The 21,124-nt window shown below is 35.2% G+C and overlaps 1 protein-coding gene across 4 annotated transcripts in view; it reads right to left on the bottom strand.

Annotated features, from left to right (window-relative positions):
• Positions 1 to 21,124, bottom strand: part of WDR17 (WD repeat domain 17) — a 91,539-nt gene that overhangs the window by 16,128 nt on the left and 54,287 nt on the right. For 2 of the 4 annotated variants that reach the window (XM_063076816.1, XM_063076818.1), the window contains 11 exons: positions 19,949 to 20,098; positions 19,731 to 19,861; positions 19,308 to 19,433; positions 15,781 to 15,936; positions 13,111 to 13,175; positions 9,290 to 9,422; positions 7,363 to 7,454; positions 6,332 to 6,431; positions 5,212 to 5,351; positions 3,330 to 3,350; positions 1,183 to 1,294 (listed from right to left, as the gene is read on the bottom strand). In XM_063076816.1, the coding sequence (XP_062932886.1) occupies positions 1,183 to 1,294; positions 3,330 to 3,350; positions 5,212 to 5,351; positions 6,332 to 6,431; positions 7,363 to 7,454; positions 9,290 to 9,422; positions 13,111 to 13,175; positions 15,781 to 15,936; positions 19,308 to 19,433; positions 19,731 to 19,861; positions 19,949 to 20,098 (1,226 nt within the window). The remainder of the gene's footprint in view (positions 1 to 1,182; positions 1,295 to 3,329; positions 3,351 to 5,211; positions 5,352 to 6,331; positions 6,432 to 7,362; positions 7,455 to 9,289; positions 9,423 to 13,110; positions 13,176 to 15,780; positions 15,937 to 19,307; positions 19,434 to 19,730; positions 19,862 to 19,948; positions 20,099 to 21,124) is intronic. The other 2 variants (XM_063076815.1, XM_063076817.1) reach the window with 1 other exon arrangement.

The following is a 21,124-nucleotide window of genomic DNA, read 5'->3' as shown; positions in this document are numbered from 1 at the left end:
GTATAAAAAGAACTCCTTGCTTCCTTCCATATGCATTTTATTTAACATAAAAATAACTTGTAGTTTTGTTTATAAAAGCAAAGCACAGCTTATTTAAAAAATAATTCACAGAACATTAAGTATATAAAGTTTAATTCTCCCCAAACCTCACAACCCACTGGTAACTTTGGACGTTTATCCTTTCAGAAATATTTCCTTAGTATCACACACATGCGCACACACACGCAAATGCGTGCTCACTCACACACACTTTTGGTCTATCTGTATTGATGCCATATTCAATAAATATCTGTTTTTGAATGAATAGGGCCACTCACCCACTGGGGAGAAATCAAGGTTCAAATAAGTGAAATAAAACTTTGTTATTTTGAAAGTTAAAGATGAGAAAATGTTCTATTTTTATCTTTTTCTTTAAAGAAACTGTAGACATCTTCTTAAATATTCTATAGACAAATAAATATGTACATTCACAGTTATTTTCAAAATCCAATCATGTGCATGTTTTGTGATCTGCATTTTATTTAATGTTTTATCCATCTATCATGTCAATAAAAATAGAGCCTCATGATTTCTTTAATGAATTAATAGCACTGAAATATAGAAATGTACTGTAATTTACGTAATCTTCCTATTGTTGAACATTTGTTTGTTTTTATATATAATATTGGTACATAGATTCCTGTATTTTTGCAAAGGAGTATTTTTTAAAAGCTCTTTAAAATAATGCATGTGAATTTCATTACATTTTATTCTTTTAAATGTCCTAAGTTGTCTATTTAAAAAGTTATCATACACATACCTCAACATGCAAAGTGGGACAGTGGAAAGGGCTTGGTATTTGTTGTTAGTTTGTTGAAGCTGAAATTCTCACTCCACTCTTACTGAATTTGGAAACGTTCCTTACCTTCTCTGAGTTTACTTTCTTTGTAAAACAGAACAATATCCCTGTTCTTCAGGGTTTCATAAGAATTAATACCAATACATGTAAAAGTTTAGAACAGTGCCAAGCACACAGTAGAAACTCAATAAATGTTACCTATTATTGTCACAATTTTTGTTGTATTTATAAATATCCCAAGGGACCATATATTTCTCTGTATGTACTTCTATGTGTTTGAACGGAATATTAATTAAATCACAGTACTGCATTTCAAACTGGAACACTTAATATCATCAGTATACCTTCTCATGAAGATCATTAATCTCTTCAATACACCCCGGGTAGAAAGCACAGAGTTTTACTAAATGTAGTTCGTTATCAGGAATCATCAGGAGAAGATCAGCTGCCAAGTTCCTGTTCACATAACAAAAGGGGAAATTTCATTGAAGAAAGTATCTAAAAGTAACATTTATAACTATTTTAAATGAAGGAGACTCATATAATACACCTCCCTTGCTTTTCTATTCATACAAACAGTACTAATTTCCTATTTAATTATAAAAGTCCTCTAAATGTAGATCCCAGAAACCAAAGGGATGAAGGACAAATGTATAGGTATTATGAAATGCCTAAGTATTTTTAAAAGTCTTAACTCTCCATACATGAGTCTTTCATATTTATAATCAATTTTATTATTACAGAATAATTCTCTAACCAAACTAAGTAGTTTTGGATATGTTCTTTGGACCAAATTATGAAGCAAACTTTGTGAAAGCTAACTTTCATCAACTCTTGTTATGCTTGTCAAAAATGGAAAACTGTGTGAGCCAGCTCATTGAAATCAGTAGGATACTTAGCTATTTTAAGTTTAGAATTGTTGTGATATTCTGCATATTTCTTAAACTTTCGGTGGAAATCAAAGACAGTAATGTACTTTTCTTATTTACTCTTTAAAGATCCAATGAATGGAATAAATCATTCCAAGCTTTTAAAGATATAAAATATTAAGAAATTAGCTTCTTTACATTAAAAACATTTTCTGTAAAATCATTTTTTTCACATCAGTAATGAGGAATTTTTGGATGCATGTATCATAACTGAGAAAACACCTAATTTTCAATGAGCTAAGATATTACTCCGTTTTTAAGAAACTGAGATATAGACTTTCAGTACGACTTTAGAACAGGTGATATTTCAAATGAGAATTTCTTCTCATTTGAGAAGGCACTCTGAGAGTAAAATCTTCCTTCATCTTTTATGTGAAAGCTTCAGTAAAATGTACATCGTTCATTTATCCGAATCAATCTATTTTTTAAAACATAAGAGGTGCTTAATCAAGAATATACTGCGTATAAAATAGAAACAGAGATAATTTGCAAACTCTGGTGTCAAATCCAAAATTTTTCTTAAAAATATACACACATAAACACACACAAACATCATTAAACTATTATGACAGTAGCACTCTAAATTAGGTTTACATCAAGGCTTTTAAAATAAAACAAACTTTAGTGAGGTATAAAATTTTACATAAAATATTTTAATAATTCAACATTTTACTAATAAGTAATTTTCTAGGTGATGTCAATAGAGAATAGCTAAAAGATTACAATGATTTTTCACATTATTTCTCCCTAGCCATTTAATAATTAAATATAATGTCTTCCCAAACCACCATATTTTCTATTATTCATGGGTAGGTAAATCTTTGAGTGGTTTAAATCTGAGTTCCAAATTAAAGTAGCTTACCTATTCTTGCTAAAAATTATGAATGATTTTATGTGCTTTCTGATATCAAAATTTAATAAAAGTTTTAACTAGTATCCATGAGAATACAAAAATTATTTGCTTTTACTGTGTATAAAATAGCTGTGCTAAAATTCTATTCAAATTTGTATGAACTATAGAGAGAATCTGACTTACTGTAGAATTATATTCTGTTATAGCAAAATTTACAGCAAGGCCAGCTAATTTTATTCAGTCTTTAATCCAATTCACTTTTTTTTTTTTTTTTTGAAAATTCAGTACTAATGGGGAAAAATGGATGTGTGTGTGAGTGTGTATATATATGTGTGTGCATGTGTCTATGTATGTAAAATGACATAAACCAAATAATTTCAACTCTTAAATTTTATTATCAGAACAGACATTTTATTTTGCTGAGCTGAGTTAGCTATTATTTGGTATTATAGAAAGCCACAGTTTGCTTATTATAAAGTTTTAAGTATAAAATCATGAGTGGTTTTGTACCTGTTATAGGAACTCTTTTCATTACTTCATAGTTAAGTTTTATGTTTTATAAATTACACTCATGTATATGAACTGTCAGACCATAAAACAAAGTGAAAACAGAATATTTCTTAATATAGAGATGGTATTCAAATAATAAAATAAAATGATATGTGAACTTTTTAATAAACATTTTTCTGAAAATAAAACTAGATAATACCTGTATCCAACAGATGGAAAGCTAAAAAGAAAATACTGAATATGAATATCATGTATAAGATGATTACCAAGAAGAAGTAAACTATTACCAGTAAATGTAAAAAACATGAAGTGTTTTGGTTTATAAAATTATGAACATTCTCTTTAAATATGTAGCTATTTTTAAAGAAAACCTGTGCAGCTCTACTAACAGCCATGAGAATTACAGATTTCTCCTGCAAATAAACCTGATCATCAGCACCATGTATTTCAGACTTTGGACTTTATCCTGGTTTCTGGTACACATATCTATGGATATACAAAGGAAGAACTCTTGGGGTGGGGGAGGGGGTTACCAAAAAATAGATGTTTATTTTTTATTAAAAGTAACTAAGACATATAGTTAAAAGATTTTTAAACATCTTTTAAATTTAATGCATATTTCTGTTTTTGCTACCTTTTACTTTCACTTTCTTTAAAATGAATCCCATTTCATTTAGATAGATGATGACTTTTAGCATGGAGTCAGCCACCTTTGTGAATAAATAATTAGAGTTAGACTTCATGCTTTGGGATGGGTCTAAGCCAAGTAATTATCCAATTGACTATTATAGTTCTTGACAGAGGGATAACTGGGTACTCTCAGAGGATGGTCAGCATTAAATACATTTAAGTCGAAGACTTATGGTGGGGTACCATTACATTTTGGGGAGGCGAAGCTCTTACATCATTGTAAGATATGTGTAAAAATTAGAACAGCACTGAGATTTATGATATGAAACCACCATAGCCAGCCAAAAAAGGAAAATGGAAAGTGTTACTCCTTCTTCTGAGTTAGCCTTAGATAAGGAGGTGGTTCAGAGTGGTAGCTGGGTACAAACTTTGGAGCCAGTTTTTATAGCTTTGAATCTTGGCTCTGCAACACTTATTGAGACCTCAGGCAAATCAATACCTTCCTCAAAGGATCTAGTAAGTTGTTACATGTAAAGTGCTTAAAACAGTGCATGGTACAGAGTAAGCAGTACGTAAGTATTAGTTAGCTGTCACTGTTATTATTACCATTATTATTACCATTACCACCTACAGCGTTCAGTACTGAGGTCATCTGTATAGTTCCATCTTAAGGGTGGTGTGTGTGCATGGGGTGTGTAATGGGGAGAGGCCAACATCCTGATAAATAAATTTATTCAAAAATTTTTTGAGGTCCTAAGTATTTGGGGGAAAGAGAAGATAAAATTCTAAAATCATCTTTACTCAGCAAACACCTTTATTTAACAAATGACAGAATGATATCTTTCCTAAAGGTGCCCCCATAATAACAAATTGTGTGACCTAAGAACAGGACTTCGCAGATGTGAGCTGGAATTGCTTTGACCTGGGTTTCCAGGTTACCCTTGAGAATTCCCAGGGTCTATTTCTTTGGGTATTAAGGTATTGCCAGAGTCTGGGAAGATGGCCTATTCCAAGTCTCCAGCAAAACCATTTTTTGTTATTCCCTTCCATTAGAAAAGTGTCTTTATTTTCCAAATATTAAACTAGGACAAAAGATCTGACAAGAGTAAGTGAGATATGTAGAATTTTAAGATATGGGAATATGTGGTACTGATCATTTTAAGAAGTGAACATTTGTTGTCTCATGATACTTTAGGTGCTTGAAACATTATGGAATGACAACTGGAATACTTCAGAATGGGTCATGTTATATTTCATTATATAACCATGTAGTTTTCAATATTACTTCATTCCCATATCACCATTTCCTCCCATAATCTTATCATTTATAAAAAAAAACAAAAGGAGATCCTATATTCTCCCAACATACAACTTATCAGATGTAATTTACAGTACTTAAAAGACTGAATTCCATCACTATTAAATTATTCTTTAAATTTAGAAACTCTTACCATACTGGAATCATCATGCATTTTCTTGCCAGTAATTCTAGGGCATAGTGGGTTGCTGGTGCTGCAGACTCTCCTAGTACTGTGCCCACACAGACTGCCAATTCCAGTTCATTTCCACGAATCAGGTATGCCATAGCAAGCTTGCTCAATAAGAAAATAATTTCCTCAGTTGCATAGATGCTGGGTAGGATCATCAGTCCCTTCCAAGCTCATAAAGCAGATAAAGTAGTATTAACCTATAAACCAATTATTCTTATAAAATATTGATTGTAATATTCCTATAAAGTACCTATGTAATAGTAATTGCAATTTTCAAATGGTAAAGCTGACAATGCGACATACAGGAAATTTTATCAGGTCAGAATTTAAGTTTAGAACTCTTGCTCTTATTTTTGTAATTAATTAATAATACTCGACAGTACGACATCCTCAAGATGTCCTTCAGTCTCCTTATCAGAAAGAATATAAATTCTTAAAAGCTTATTCAAGATTATACAACAATTGTCAATTATTCCCTAAAGCCAGTATATCTAAGGATAAATACAAATAGAATTTATACATTTACTTAATACTTTCCTTATTACATTAATGGGTCAAGTGAAAAGTCCCTTAAAATATAACTTGTGAAGAATATATTATAGTATACTTAAAAATAAGTGCTTTCATTTCTATTAGTTCTTGTAATCCTAACAACTATATATGAAATAGGTCAGATAGGTATTCATAGTTTCATTTTAGAGTTGAGGACTTTTAACACTCCAAGAAGTTAATTGACATGTCCAAAGTCAGTATGTGACAGAAACAGAACTGAAACTCAGATATTTTGAGTCCAAGTCCAGTGATTTTTTTCCCTTTACCAAACTCTCTCTTCTTATATGATGAAATGTTTAAAGAAAGGTTGTTATATGTATGTATCTTGTGATAAAAATAAGACAAATGAGCTCATGGTCTGTACAGTTTATGTGTGCTTTATTAGGCATGTAATTACTCAATCATTCAGGCTTGGAAACATCCAAAACTAGATCCTCCACAGGAAGTAAGTCACCATATTTTTTCCTCTCATACACACAACACATCTAAAGAGCTTCTCACTCTCATAAACCAATTTGAAATGCTGTACCTCAATATTATCTGTAGCTAGAAGGCAGCATGCAGCTAGTACTGCTCGACCATCCTGAAAATACCATTCTGCCAGTTCTTTACTGACTTTGTGCAGGAGCCTAGAAAGAAAAAAAGCATATATTCTAAATTAACACAAGAATTCCATAATAAAAGTGAACTAATGACCTTTTGTAAGGGTGATTAAAGGACAAAGCAGGACTTAATTTCGCATCGTTCACTTAAGTATGGAGCTTTATTTTTAGAAAAAAAATTGGAAAAGCAGTCTTTCTAAGTATGTGATCTGATAAGTCCACCCTTCCCCACTGTCTCCACAATTGTCAGAAGAAAAGCCTGATTTTCAAAACTTACCATCCTGCATTGGATAATTAATGATGAAGCTGTAGGGACAATTAACCTTAGAAGAATTACTAGTTGAAATGAAATTTTTCAAAATTTAGGTTGTATCCAAAATATGGCTAGTGCATATTAGATCTTTAAAATGCCAAGTTTAGCAATGACAGAGAATAGCAGCAAAGATCCAGGAAAAAATACATTTGTCCGAACATATTTTTTGCTTAGCATTTCATGACCCTTTTCTACTTGATAAGTGTTCTAAAAGCTTAAATATCCTACTTTACAGGGTAGTAACAGGAGTCTTAGAAGGGGTGGAAAAAGGTAGATTATTAGATTTTTTTATATACTGATTTTATAGTGAAACATTAATAAGCAGCCAACCTTATTTTCCCTGCCCATTTTCCACAACAGGTTTGATCACTTTTCAAGTATTTAGCTGTTTTATTTGCAATCTCTGTACTGAAATGCATTTTGCTTTTCTGGAAGCTATATAAAAATGTGTGTAGGCTATGTCTACATGCCTGACATTTTCCTATTCATCTAGGGATGGATGCTCTAGTGGAACTATATCACAGTAAGAAATGTGGTTGAAGACATGAGGCAATCAAGGAAGGATGAACTACATGGCCCTCAAAAACTCATAAAGGAAAACCAACCACAAAAATATTGACCCCAAACAAAAAATAAATCACTCACTCATTAAAGTCTTCCTTGTAGATTTCATCAGAATCTGAAGCTCCTTTAGGGGTAGAAACATGTAAGGTTTGCATATTTTCCTCACATGCAGCCTAGAATTTAATTAAATCTTTAATTAATTGTTGATAAGCTTTAGCTAATTATTGAAAACTGACCAATTTCATAATATTATTTTGAGGAAATTACACCTAAATCATGTTTGCAATTTACACTACAATTTGGAAATAACCTTAGAATTTGAAAAGAAATAAAGTGTTAACTCCATTGAAAGTACCAAAATGAAATTTCCAGTAAATGATTACTAAAAACATTGTTCAAATGCACGGTATATAACATTCAGCAGCATGTGAAAAATTCAGAGTTCAGAGATGCTTTTATGTTCAACTATCTAAATTAATTGTGACCGGAACAAAAATAGTATGACTGAAATGTTGAGAATCACCCCTCATGCTTACAGCCATCTGATACCAGACAAAGGCTCTACATTGGGGAAAAGACTGCCTCTTCAACAAGTGGTGCAGGGAAAATTGGATATCCAAATGCAGAAGAATGAAACTAGATATGCACCTCTCACCATATACTAAAATTAACTCAAAATGGATAAAAGACTTAAGTATAAGACCTGAAATTGTAAAATTACTAAGGGAAAATATAGGTGAAACACTTCAGAAACTAGGTCTGGGCACAGACTTTATGAACATGAGCCTGAAAGCACAAGCAGCAAAAGAAAAAATAAACAAATGGGGATATATCAAACTAAAAAGTTTCTGCACAGCAAAGGAAACAATCAACAGAGTGAAACGACAACCTACAGAGTGGGAGAAAATTTTTGCTAACTATGCATCCGACAAGGGATTGATATCTATAATATACAAGGAACTCAAGCAATTACACAGTAAAAAAACAACCCAATTAAAAAAGGGGCAAAGGAGCTGAACAGACATTTTTCAAAGGAAGACATACAAATGGCCAACAGGTACATGAAAAAATGCTCAACATCACTAGTCATCAGGGAAATATAAATTAAAACTATATTGAGATACCACCTCACTACAGTTAGACTGGCTATAATCAAAAAGACAGTGAATATAACAAATGCTGGCAAGAGTGTGGAGAGAAGGGAACACTCCTACACTGTTGGTGGGACTGTAAATTAGTACAGCTACTATGGAAAACAGTATGGAGGTTTCTCAAACAACTAGAGACAATCCAGCAATCCCATTTCTGGGTATATACCCAGAGGAATGGAAATCATCATGTCGAAGGGATACCTGCACTCCCATGTTCATCGCAGCTCTGTTTACAATAGCCAAGACATAGAACCAACCTGAATGTCTGCTGGTGGATGACTGCATAAGGAAACTGGTATATATACACTATGGAATACTACTCTGTTGTAAAAATGAATGAAATTCTCCCATTTGCAAAAACATGGATGAGTCTAGAGAAACTTATGTTGAATGAAATTAGCAAAGCACAGAGGGATAAATACCACATATAGTCACTCATAAGTGGGAGCTAAGAGAGAAAGAAGGAAGGAAAGACCACAGTGGTTTATTGGACTTGCAGAGGGAAAGAACATACCTAGGGATACAAAGTGGCGTGGAGGGAAAGGGGGAGGGGGAGGGAGGTTGGGGATAATTGGGTGGGAGACACCGGGTACAATCGCAATTTGTGGTAATGGGCATGTTGCCAGTATGGATCTGGCCTTCACATCTTGGGCATGAGGGGTGACAGTCAGCTTTGTATCTCATGAATATTCATAACTAACAAAAAAAAAAGAAAAAAGGAAGGCTAGGGAAGGGGGCAAAAGCCAAGCCATCTATGACTTTGTCAATCATGTGAAGGCAAGCTGGTCAACACAATCTTCTCCCTTCTACCTGCCCACCCACCAATATATGTGGCTTGTACAGTTACATGGTCGTACCTGTGCAACAAGCAGAGCTTCCTTAAGCTGACCTCTTGACATAAAAAAATGGACCAGTTTTTTCACATCACCAACGGCTATGCAGTATGGAATGACATCATCTTTATCTTCCTGGATTAATTGGTCAGCTCTCCTAATAAAATAAGGACAATTTTTATTTTACAATATACAAATTTCAAGCTTTTCAGTTGGACTGAGACTTTCTGAAAGCGTATCTAAAATTTCTAGTGAATTTCATAAAGCCCTTTGGCATATCACTTAAAAGAAACCACAAATTTTATAATCAAATCACGTATGGAAGACAAATAAAAGTTTCATAAAATAATAAATACTATAGGTACTTGTTTGCCCTTAGAACACTACATATTTCATATTTAAAATATTTTTATATTTTCGATGCCCCAAACATTTTAGGTTTTAATACGAATATAGCTTATCTATTAAAATGGGCAATGTATTTATCTGAATATAAGTTGTTAAATAGATATGTGTGATGGGATATCTACTCTCACTTAGGATAATCAAATATGTGGTGTCCACATTGTTAAAGACAGAATAATTTTAAACATTTTAGTGAGCATAGCAATAAATAGAGAACACCTAAATTCAAGTAGCTTAAAAATCATTACAAACGACAATACAAGAACATAAATATTGACATTAAAATGAAGAATATCTTAAGTGGCCCAAGAAAGAAAGTTTAAGAAAAATAATGTTCCAGATATGTAAGGAGGGAAAGGGCATTGTGATTTGGAACACTGTGAAAGACATACATGTGTCTGTTTCTGTATATCTCTGTACCTGTCACTGTCTGTGTGTGTTTCTCTTTTCCTATAAAAGTCCCAGGTGTTTTTTCAATGACCAACCTAGTTAATTCCACCCTTAATGTTTAACCTCAGTTTTGCTTAGAAATATTCTGGTCTATTTAATTTACGCTGTATTTGCATTTAGAGTTCAATTTGTAATCTTTGGGTAGGCAGAGTAGATAATTTTTATGTTGCTTGCCCAGCTCATTATGAATAGTGAGTCATTAAGGTACTCCCCAACAGCTATGTTTTTACTATGTGACCCTGATTTCTTTGTTAGAGCTGCTTAGAAACAAGCTGTTTAGAAACAATATTCTACCTTTCTGGGTATCTGGAAGTAGGATTGAGAAACTGCCTATCAATCTCTCTGAATGGCCGGATCTATGATATATAAATTCAGCAGCTGTGGGAGACTATTCCTTCGCCACCACATGGACTAAGGAGCAGAGAAAATCAAGTGCTGGCTTTCAAAGATAAACTAAATTGAGTTGGAAGAGTTGTCTATATTCCTTCCTTCCCTCCCTCCCCTGTGCCACTTAACCCTTCTAATCTTGCTTCAGTCTCCTTCCTTCTGCCAAAACAGCTCTTACTAAGGTCAACAATTCCATTCATACTGTCCAGATTTCTTCTTTACTACAGAGTTAAGATTGCCTATTTGACATTGTCACTAAAATCACAAAGAAACTTCAAGCTTAATATATCCAAAGAGCTAATAATCTGATGTCCCATTTAATTCAAGTCCTCTTCTAAGGTTTTGCTTGTTTGCTTGTTTTGTTTTTCAATCCCAGTGAATAGCAACAGCTTCAATCTAGGTTTTCAAATATACGAAAAATTATCTGTGACATTGTCCTCATCTCTATTACCAATTCTAGTTAATTTTATATCCTAAATATATCAAATTTGTCAACTTTTCTCCATCTACCCCACTGCCATGTAAGGCCTCCATGCTGCTACTGCTGACTCTGGACTCAGCTGATTCTAATTGCCTTGTAACTGGTCTCCTCATATCTGTTAATACCTTCTCTAATCTGTTCTTGATATTTCAGCTTATGTGAACTTTCAAAATGAAAATCTGCTCAGGTCACTTTCTAACCTATTTAAAACCCTTTAATATTTTACATTGCTCTTAGGATAAAGAAAAGATAAAAAAGCTTAACATGTTTACAGAGCCCTAAAACATCTGGCTCCTGCCTACCTCTCCACTCTAGCTTGGCACTGCCACTTCCTCCTGCCTCCTGTACTTCAGCTACAGTAGCTTCCTTTTCGTTCCTTTACTAAGCTTCCTTGGCCTGGAATGCTTTCTCTAGCCTCTTCATTTGGTTCTATCCTATTTATCCTTTATACCTAAGTTTAAATGATCCAGTCTAGGTCAGGTTTCCTCTGTTACAATATATCTTAGGACATGCCAATTTTAAACCCATAGATACTTACCATAAAGCAATGTAATGGCATATTAATATTACTAGATGCTAGAAAAGTAATGCCAATAATTATATAGAATACAAAATAATTTTTACTTTCATTCTACAAGTTATTAACACTGAGTGACTATACTTTGGTCATACACAGCATTCAATTAAGTTTTTGCTGATGTTGAAACAATGTTTTGTGAAATAAATATCCTCTGCTAACTTGACTTTATTAAGAATTCAGTGGGAGCAGTAACATTTATAATTGCTATGAGGGTACAGAAACTTAGAAATATTTGGATTCTTAAAGTTAGGATAGGCAGCCTAGAGTCTAAGGGCTAGAGCCAGTCTGTTGCTTAATTTATTGTTAGGAGAACAGATGCTAGAAAGCAGTCTTCTTTCCCATGGCAAATGTGTTAATCCTTTTGGATTTCATGCTTCTCCTTTAATTGATTCTTATTTATGTGTGTGAGTAGCAGATGATTTTTCCCCCAAAACCATATCCCATAAAAGAAAAATTTCTCTTTTCAATGCCAGAAGCAAGGTACAGGCCTACATGGTGATTGGCACATAGTGGGCACTAAACAAATAATTGTTGAATGAATGAATAGAATAGACAAAAGTTATATGTTGTGAGTTTAAATGTGTCCACCAAAAAGATATGAAGTACTAACCCATGATACCTGTGAGTGTAAATTTATATGGAAATGGGGTTTTTGCTTATGTAATTATTTAAATTAATATTGGATTATACTGGATCATAGCAGGCCTTAAATTCAATATGACTACTGTCCTTGTAAGAAGAGGAAATTTGGGCACAGAGATACACAGGAGATAATGCATATGAAGATGTGGCAGAGATTCGAATGGTAAGTCTATAAGTCCCCAGCTGCCAAGCATTCCTGGGAAATACCAGAAGCTAGGAGAGAAGCATGGAAATGATTCTTTCTCAGAGCCTCTACTAGGAACCAACTCTGCCAACAACTTGATTTGGGACTTCTAGACTCCACAACTGTGAGGGAATAAATTTCTGTTGTTTTAAACCGCCCAGTTTGTAGTAATTTGTTACAGCAACCCTAGAAAACTAATGTACCTGAGAAAAACTCTCGCTGGTTTACTGCATTTTGAAACAAAGATATTTAGCTAAGTTTCCTCAGTAGCCAGACCCTTGTTTATCATCAGTACCTCCTTTATTTCCACAGAGGAAATGGCAGAAATTAGTGGCTACAGAGATAATTTTTGAGATTATGTATAGAATACTATTCTATAAGCTTTTAGTAACCTTCAGAAAATCTTATCATTTATTATTTCAATCACAATACACTAATCAGTGAGCATGTTTGCTGATCTATTTTTTCCTCCATTGATTTGACATAGGGAAATTTGCTTTCCAATGACTTCATCAGAGGTCAGGCCAAATAAAAGAACACCAAGATGACTTGTAACCAACTTATTTAATTTATTGTACTAGCAGATACAAAATTCAGTTATTATTCAAGACAACATAAGAATAAAAAAATCTCAAGAGTTACTACCATGTTTATATATTACTTCTATTTTAACATATGATTTTAAGATATCTATTTGAACAGACTCTCTGCCTTACCTCTGCATTAACTTCTTCCAGTATTTCATGGAGACCCCTGGTGCAACTGACAGGGCTTTGTCCCACTAGAATAGAAGGCAAGAAGAGCAGAAGCATATCTATTTTGATTGCACTGAGTAATTCTTAATAAGACTCTTTATGAATTCATATTTATAATACAGAATTTTTAGAGTTCTTGGATTTCCAGGAATGTTTTTGTATTCTATCTCATGCATTCCACACAGGATAAATATTAACATATTTTAACATAAAATAAGATATGTAAGATTCTATTATTTTGCACAAAAAAAATCCAATCTCAATCCTAAAGAGAGAGAAAGCGATAAAAAGAGGGAAGGTGAGATGAAGGGACTGAAGGAGGGAGAGAAAAGAAGGGTAGAAAACGAATTGCAACTGAAGTATTTTGAAAAACATGTTAACTCATCTTCTAACACAGCACTAGAGTAATTTGTTTGATGGCATTCTATTTTCAAAATAATTAATACTAACATTTTTATCTCACTGCTATTTATATTTGACCAATATGCCATTTATTTCTATTTTTATTCTTTCCCTACTCATTTTTATGTTTTATTTACTGTCATTTTTTCTTTTATAGTTGATAATACTGCTCTTCATATTTTATTTTTTTATCTGAATTTAACATTTTATTTATTTATTTTTTAATTACAAATATTTTAACACTTACTTGTACATGTTTGTGGGGTACAGTATGTTGTTTCCATACATGCATATACTACACAGTGATTCATTTAGGGTAGATAGCATAGTTTTGCACCCATTAGTCCACCACTTTTCCTCCTCCCCACTTGGGCCTTCTGGAAACCATTATTCTACTCTTTACTTCTATAAGAACCACTTTTTTTGTTTATTTCTACATCTCATATGAGTGAGATCTTAAAAATCGGACTGCTACTGCAGAAGAATTACATTGTTCCACCAAAATTTATTCATCCCTTTTCTCTTGACTTTTGATAGATGTTCTTTCTAGTAATGCACTGTTAAAAAAGTAACTTTAAACTCAACTCTTTACTACTTCATTAATAAAATTTTTACATTGCTCCTAAATTAAATACTTTTAAATTTACAATGCCTTTTCGATAAAACTTTTAAATGACACATTTTATTATTTTAGGCCAAGCAGTAATTCATTGTTTGTCTATAAGTATATGGGAAAGTAAAATGGTGAGTTAAATTTAATATTTATATATTTTAATGTAACCATAGTGTTTAGTTTTATTTTACATCATTTACAAGTATTCTTAATTGTCGGGTCCGCCGCCGGCCGACCCGAACAGCCCTGGCCTCGTTGCTTTCGGTGGGCGAGCAAACGGCCCAGGATTCCTCTTTCCCTCCTGTCCCCTTTGGAAGGAGACAGGGGAAGAGAGCCGTGAAGAGAGGTGAGCACACCGCCGGCCCCAGAGAGGTGAGCACACCGCCGGCCCCAAAAACAGCCCAGTTGAAGGACACTCAGATGCGGCGGGGGTTCTGTCCAGCACTTCTGTTTCTTACTGCACAAGTACTTGCTTTTAAAGGCAAATGGGGAAGGGAGGTTTTTTACATAATCTTATCAGCTTAAAGGTCAGGAGAGCATGCATCCTGTCTCAATGCCTAGCTACTGCAACCTCGAGCGCGGAAGCGTGTATTTGGCCAATAAGGGCTAAGGCAAGGTTCCCGCAGACACCCCCACCCTACTTTCTCCCAGCGCTGTCTTAGGCTGCCACATTAATACGCCCTTGTGGGCCATAATGGCGCCGCTTGTAATGTCACTTAAGGTGGCGTTAGTTTTTAAGGCCCGACACTTAATATTACATTTTGTAATTACAAATTTGACTAACCTAGAGCTTTTCAAAAATGACAAACTATGAAATGAGTCCATGCCATTCCAACCTTTGTTTTGGCAGGGTGGGGAGAGGGAGAATTTTTGTTGAACAAAATACATATGCAGAAAATGGAAAAACCCAATGAATTTTCACAAACTGAATATATCCATGTAACCAGCACCTACGATCAAGAAACAGAAGCCCCTTCCTCCCCTGTGCTCCATTCTAGTCACTACCCACCTACCAAAGGTAGCCACTATTCTTAATTTTAAATAGTACAGATTCATTCTAACCTTTTTAGAAAAATTTGTTTTGTTGATTCAGAACTCTATAAAAAAATCAGGATGTGCCTTAGGTGCATCCTTTACAAGAATGATCTTCAGTGGAAACCTCTCTTCTGGCCAGTGTGTGATTTAGTTATGACAAGTAGTATTAGCATGGGGATTCAATTGTAAGCAAATTAGACAACATAGTTATTTTTTTTTTAAAGTAAAGATTCTAGAGTAGGGCAGTGGTTCACAAACTTAAGCATACATGAGAATAACTAAGAAGGTTTATAAAAACACAAATTGTTAGGCTTCATCCCCAGATTTTCTGATTCTGTAGGTCTGGGGGTGGGCATGCATGTCTAACATATTCTCAAGTGATGCTGACGCTGCTAGCCTAGAGACCTCACCTTGATAACTACTGTCCTAAGATATATTCCTGATATTAATCAGACTGGCAGAGAATCAATTATATCTGGAAAAAAAAAAAACTTCATATTTTTAATATTTAGAACTAAGAATATTCTTAATATTTAAAACACTATGTTAAATTCATTAATTTTACTTTAATAGTATATTACCTCTCCCAGTTCAACCATAAGTTCACAATATCTTTGAATGTGTCCTAATCTCAAGTGTATTTCAGCAGCTTCCTTCAGTCTTTCCTCTTTAGTAGGTACACCAATACCACCACCAAATTTAGACATCTTGACTGTTGTTAGCTCTTGGGCTTCAGACTGGTTAAAAAGAAAATACAATTTAAAAAATATTGTTATACAAGAGCTGGTGATAACACGATAATAAAAATATATGGATACATATTTTAAAAGCATACAGCACTTGACATTAAAAATTTAAAAACAATAAGTTTTCTCTATAAAATGATACCTCTTTAAACATAATATTTTGGTGTGGATGGAGGATGAAGACTGAATGAAAGAGAGTGAATGCCACTGTCCTTAAAACTCTTCAGGTGTTGTGGTTATATAGGAGTCCAGAGGCGAAAAGGCAGTGATAAAGTAACATACAACTGGTCGAAAATATATAAAGACCCCCTAATAAAAATAAAAATAAAAAAAATACTGGCTCACTTTAACTGGCCACTGTACTGTGAATAGATTTTGCAGTTATAGTCAATAGGTGTTCAGTCTGTGATTAAAAAAGTACTTCCTCTTTATGAAAAAATCTGTTCTTTATGACCATCAGATCCACATATCTGACCCAATTCTCTCTGTGCTCTAACAGTTAACTATTGATATTTCAGAAAATATATAAGCTATTTTTTTCTTTCTGGTCCCAGGATAGTTTTTTGTTGTTGGTGGTGGTGGTACCAGATATTGTTCCAGGTTTAAGGTAACTAATATTTCTCTACTGAAATTCATTAAGAGCTGTACTGTGATTGGTTTTAATAAAACATATCCCAGAATACAGCCTATTAGGCTCTCTGAAATCAGAATAGTCCATATGTCACAGTAATCTGGTATTAGGATAAAGATAAAGCATTTCAAGGAGTTCTGATGGAGTTTGGATGTGTTGTCCCCTCCAAAACTCATGTGGAAATTTGACCACCAATGTGGCAGTGCTGGAAACTGATTGAGTCATGGGGGTGGATCACTCATGAATGGATTAATGCACTCCCTGGGGGAAGGGGGATTAATGAGTTCTCGCTCTATTAGTTCTCGTGAGAGCTCGTTGCTTAAAAAGACCCTGGTACCTTCTCTCTTTCTCCTGCTTCCTTTCCCTTGCTTCCTCTAGCCATGTGATCTGCTTGTACCTGCTGGCTCCCTGCCACCTTTCACCATGAGTAGAAGCAGCTTGAGGCCCACGCCAGATGCAGCTGTCCCAGAATCATAAGCCAAATAAACTTCTTTCCTTTACAAAATTACCCAGTCTCAGGTATTTCTGTTATAGCAACACAAAATGGGCTAAGACAGAAAATTGGTACCAGGAGTGGGGTGTTGCAAAACAGATACCTGAAAATGTGGATCTAGCTTTGGAACCGGGTAATGGGCAAAGGTTGGAGGAGTTTGGAGGACTCAGAAGAAGAGAAAAAGATGAGGGAAAGTTTGGAATGTCTTAGACTTATGTGGTGGCAAGCAGAATGCTGATAGCAATGTGGACAGTAAAGGCCATGTGGATGATGAGTTCTCAGATAGAAATGAGGAACTTATTGGGAATTGGACAAAAAATAACCCTTGCTACACCATAGCAAGGAACCTGGCTACACTGTGTCCATGCCCTTGGACTTTGCGGAAGTTGGAACTTAAGAGTTGTGAACCAGAGCATGTGGCCAAAGAAATTTCTAAGCAGCAAAGCATTAAGGATGCTGCATGGCTACTTCTAACAGTCTACTCTGAGTTATGGCAGCAAAGGCATAACGTAAAGCCAGAATTTAAAAGGGAAGCAGAGTGTAAAGATTTGGAAACTTTGCAGCCTGGCTATGCGGTAAAGAAGCAGAGAGCCAGAGAACAATGCAAGGGTGAAGCAGATAAACTGGTTGATAAAGACATTATCTTGGCAGTGAGGCAGCCAGATGCTAAGAACCAGGACAATGGAAAAAATGCCCTAAAGGCATTTGAGAAGTTTGGAAGGGTGCCCAACCCATCACAGGCCCTGAGGCCTAGAAGGACTAAGTTATTCTGAAGGACAGACCTGGGGCACAGCTGCCCTCGGGATCCTGCTCCCTGCATCCCAGCTGCTCCAGTTGGAGCAGCCCCAAGTGTGGTTCTTGCAGTAGCCCTGGAGAGTAGAAGCCCAAAAGCTCGGTGGCATCCACGTTGTGTTAAGTCTGCAGGCCAGCAAGACATGCGAGCAGTGGAGGCGTGGCAGCCTCCACCCAGATTCCAGAGGATGTATTGAAAAGCCTGGAAGCCCAAGCAGAGACCTGCCACAGCGGCGGAGCCACTGCAGTGGCCATCTACTAGAGCAACGCAGAGCAGAAATGTGGGGTCAGAGTTGCAGCAGAGAAACCCCAATAGTGCCATGCCTAGTGGAGCCATGAGAGCGGGACCACCAAGGAGACCCCAGACCTGTGGAGCTACCAGAATGGAACACCATCCTGGGAGAGGTGAAGTGTGGCATGAGACCAGAAAAGCCGTAGGAGTGGAGCTGCCCAAGGATTTGGGGACCCAACCCTCACACCAGTGTGAAGAGGCAGTTGAACATGGAATCAAGGTAACTGATTCACCAGCCTTGAGATTTAATGCCTGCACTGCTGGGTTTTGGACTTGTTTGGGACCTGTTTTTCCTTTCTTTTGGCCTATTCCTCCCTTTTGGAATGGGAATGCATACCCAATGCCTATTCCACCATTGTTTCTTGGCAGTCGATAAATCTGGTTTTGACTTTTACAGGTTCAAAGCTGGAAGGACTTTTGCTTTTGGTCTCAGATGAGACTTTGGACTTTGGACTTTTAAGTTGGCACTGGAGCAAGCTAAGACTTTTGGGTCTGTTGGGATAGAATGATTGTATTTTGCATGTGAGAGTGACATGAGTTTTGGGGGGCCAGGGGCAGAATGATGGAGTTTGGATGTGTTGTCCCCTCCAAAACTCATGTGGAAATTTGATCTCCAATGTGGAAGTGTTGGAAACAGATTGGGTCATGGGGGCGGATCCCTCCTGAATGGATTAATGCTCTCCCTGGGGGACGGTGGATTAACGAGTGAGTTCTCGCTCTATTAGCTCCCGCGAAAGCTCGTGGCTTAAAAAGGCCCTGGCACCTTCTCTCTCACTCTTGCTTCCTCTCTCTTGCTTTCTCCCCCCTCTCTGTCTTGCTTCCTCTCGCCATGTGATCTACTTGTACCCGCTGGCTCCCTGCCACTTTCTGCCATGAGTACAAGCAGCCTGAGGCCCATGTTCCCAAGTTCCAAGTAACCTTTGAAGAATTTCAGGAGATTCAACCTATGAAAACCATGACTACCTTTATCTGTTCTCAAATAATTCATACTCTCCTGATAGGTTATGCTGAAGAGTTGTCTCCTCAAAGTTCACTTATTTCACTCCACCAATGTCATCATATACATTTTAATTTTCAAAATCAGTTTTATACCTTAACAGCAAAAAGGCAAAAAAAATTTGCTTGAGCACATCATATTTGCACATTTTACTCACCGTTCTAAATTTAATCAGATGTTTCAAATGCATTATTCCTTTGCAGTAGTTCTGAGGAAGTAAGCTATCATCTTGCCCTTTTATCACAGCAACTAAGTTCCATAAATTGTCACTGCCACCTGGAGGCTAAAAAGTTGATACAGAATAATCAAAGATATAATAGTGAATTAAAAACTGCACAGCCTTTTGCATCTTCAAAAATATAATGCAGGCATATCTAAATTATAAATAAAATAACTGTACATTATCTCATTTATTATTTCTGGTTTTACATTCACGTTTTTATGTTGTATAGATTGTATTAAGAGGGACCCACTGAATTGGGATGGTGCATGTAAACATGAGACAAAGTAATGACAGCAGTTGTAATGTTTCATTCTGGCAAAAGGGAAAATGTTCACACTGAATTCCTCTAATACTTACTGATAAACATTCTGAAAACCATCTTAGTTTTTTGACCCGAGGATTACTTGATAGTTTTTCTATTTCTTGTTTAATATCTCTCGACACTTTACCACACAAGAGAGGAGGGGCGCCTTGTTCTATTGCATAATCTGAGTAATAGATATAATTCTGTGAGAAAGGATCTCATATAAAATATCACTTAAAAATAAAATGTGAGACAGGCATATGCTCAATACCAGTGTTCCCGATAATTTCTTCCCAAGATCTGTCTGCCAGTATATTTATTTGTAAATGAGTGATTAAAGGTGTTAATGACCAAAGTCTCACTGTAGAGTCACGAGAGCAAGAGGCCACAGTGAAGGGGCGACTGGGATGGCATGTTAAACCTGATGGAAAAAATAAACCAATTTTAACTAAACAATGAAAAATATTTTTTATTTATATGTACCTCATAAAACTTTTACCATATTAAAGTTGTGAAAAAATGTGCATAACTAAAAAGTTCTCAGAGTCAACATTCTACTTTCATCTAATTAATACCTTGATTGAAAAGTAAATATGAGGATATAATAAATTATTTAGTATGTTCTATAAATGTGAATATAAAATTGAATAATTATCAGAAAGAAAATGGTCCTGGAAGAAAATGTTGAAATTACATTTCATGTGAAATTATATTTCATGTGGTTAAGCAGTAATAACAACGGAGTACACGGTATCTATGAATTAATGGATGGATAGATGTAAGTACTAGTTACAAGATGAAGAAAGAGTTGGGGACCTTTCAATTTAGAATATCAACAAATAGGATTCTCTCCTACACTCAATCTCACATTGTCTCAGCTAGAAGGCCACTAAGGTAAAGCATATAAATCTGAATGATGGATTGGGGTTACTTTCTATTAGAAAACATTTTTGCCTTAATCCACCCACTTACTTCCATCACGGTTTGGGAATGAGAGTAAATGCAAATACAAATGAGAGTACAGGGATATGCAAAGGATAAGTAAGTCATCTGATTTTCTGTATCCAGTTCAATTCTATTAAAAAAACTTAGTATTATATTAAAAAAATTGCCCTAAATATCCAAGAATGGGGAAAAGGCTAACTAAGTTATATCTACTCAATTATTGATTTACTGCTCTACAACTTACCTCTGGAGTGGTGATATGAATAAGGAGAAAAATCCAAGCCATACATATAAATATGTCCAAGGGTATATGTGTGCAGTGTGTGTGTGTGTGTGCGCATGTGTATGTGTGTACAGAAACACAGATACACCTGCAGAGAGAGAGAGGGAGAGAAAGAGAGAGACACCACAGTGCTAACAATGGTCATCTTCTTATAATTTCTGATTACTTTTTCTATTATCTTCTGTGTATTCTGATATTTTAGTAATAAACATGTATATT

This window comes from Cynocephalus volans, chromosome 13 (genome assembly GCF_027409185.1).
Source record: "Cynocephalus volans isolate mCynVol1 chromosome 13, mCynVol1.pri, whole genome shotgun sequence".
NCBI lineage: Eukaryota > Metazoa > Chordata > Mammalia > Dermoptera > Cynocephalidae > Cynocephalus > Cynocephalus volans.
Note: the sequence above shows the minus strand (reverse complement) of the source record. Positions and strands in the feature narration are given on the sequence as shown.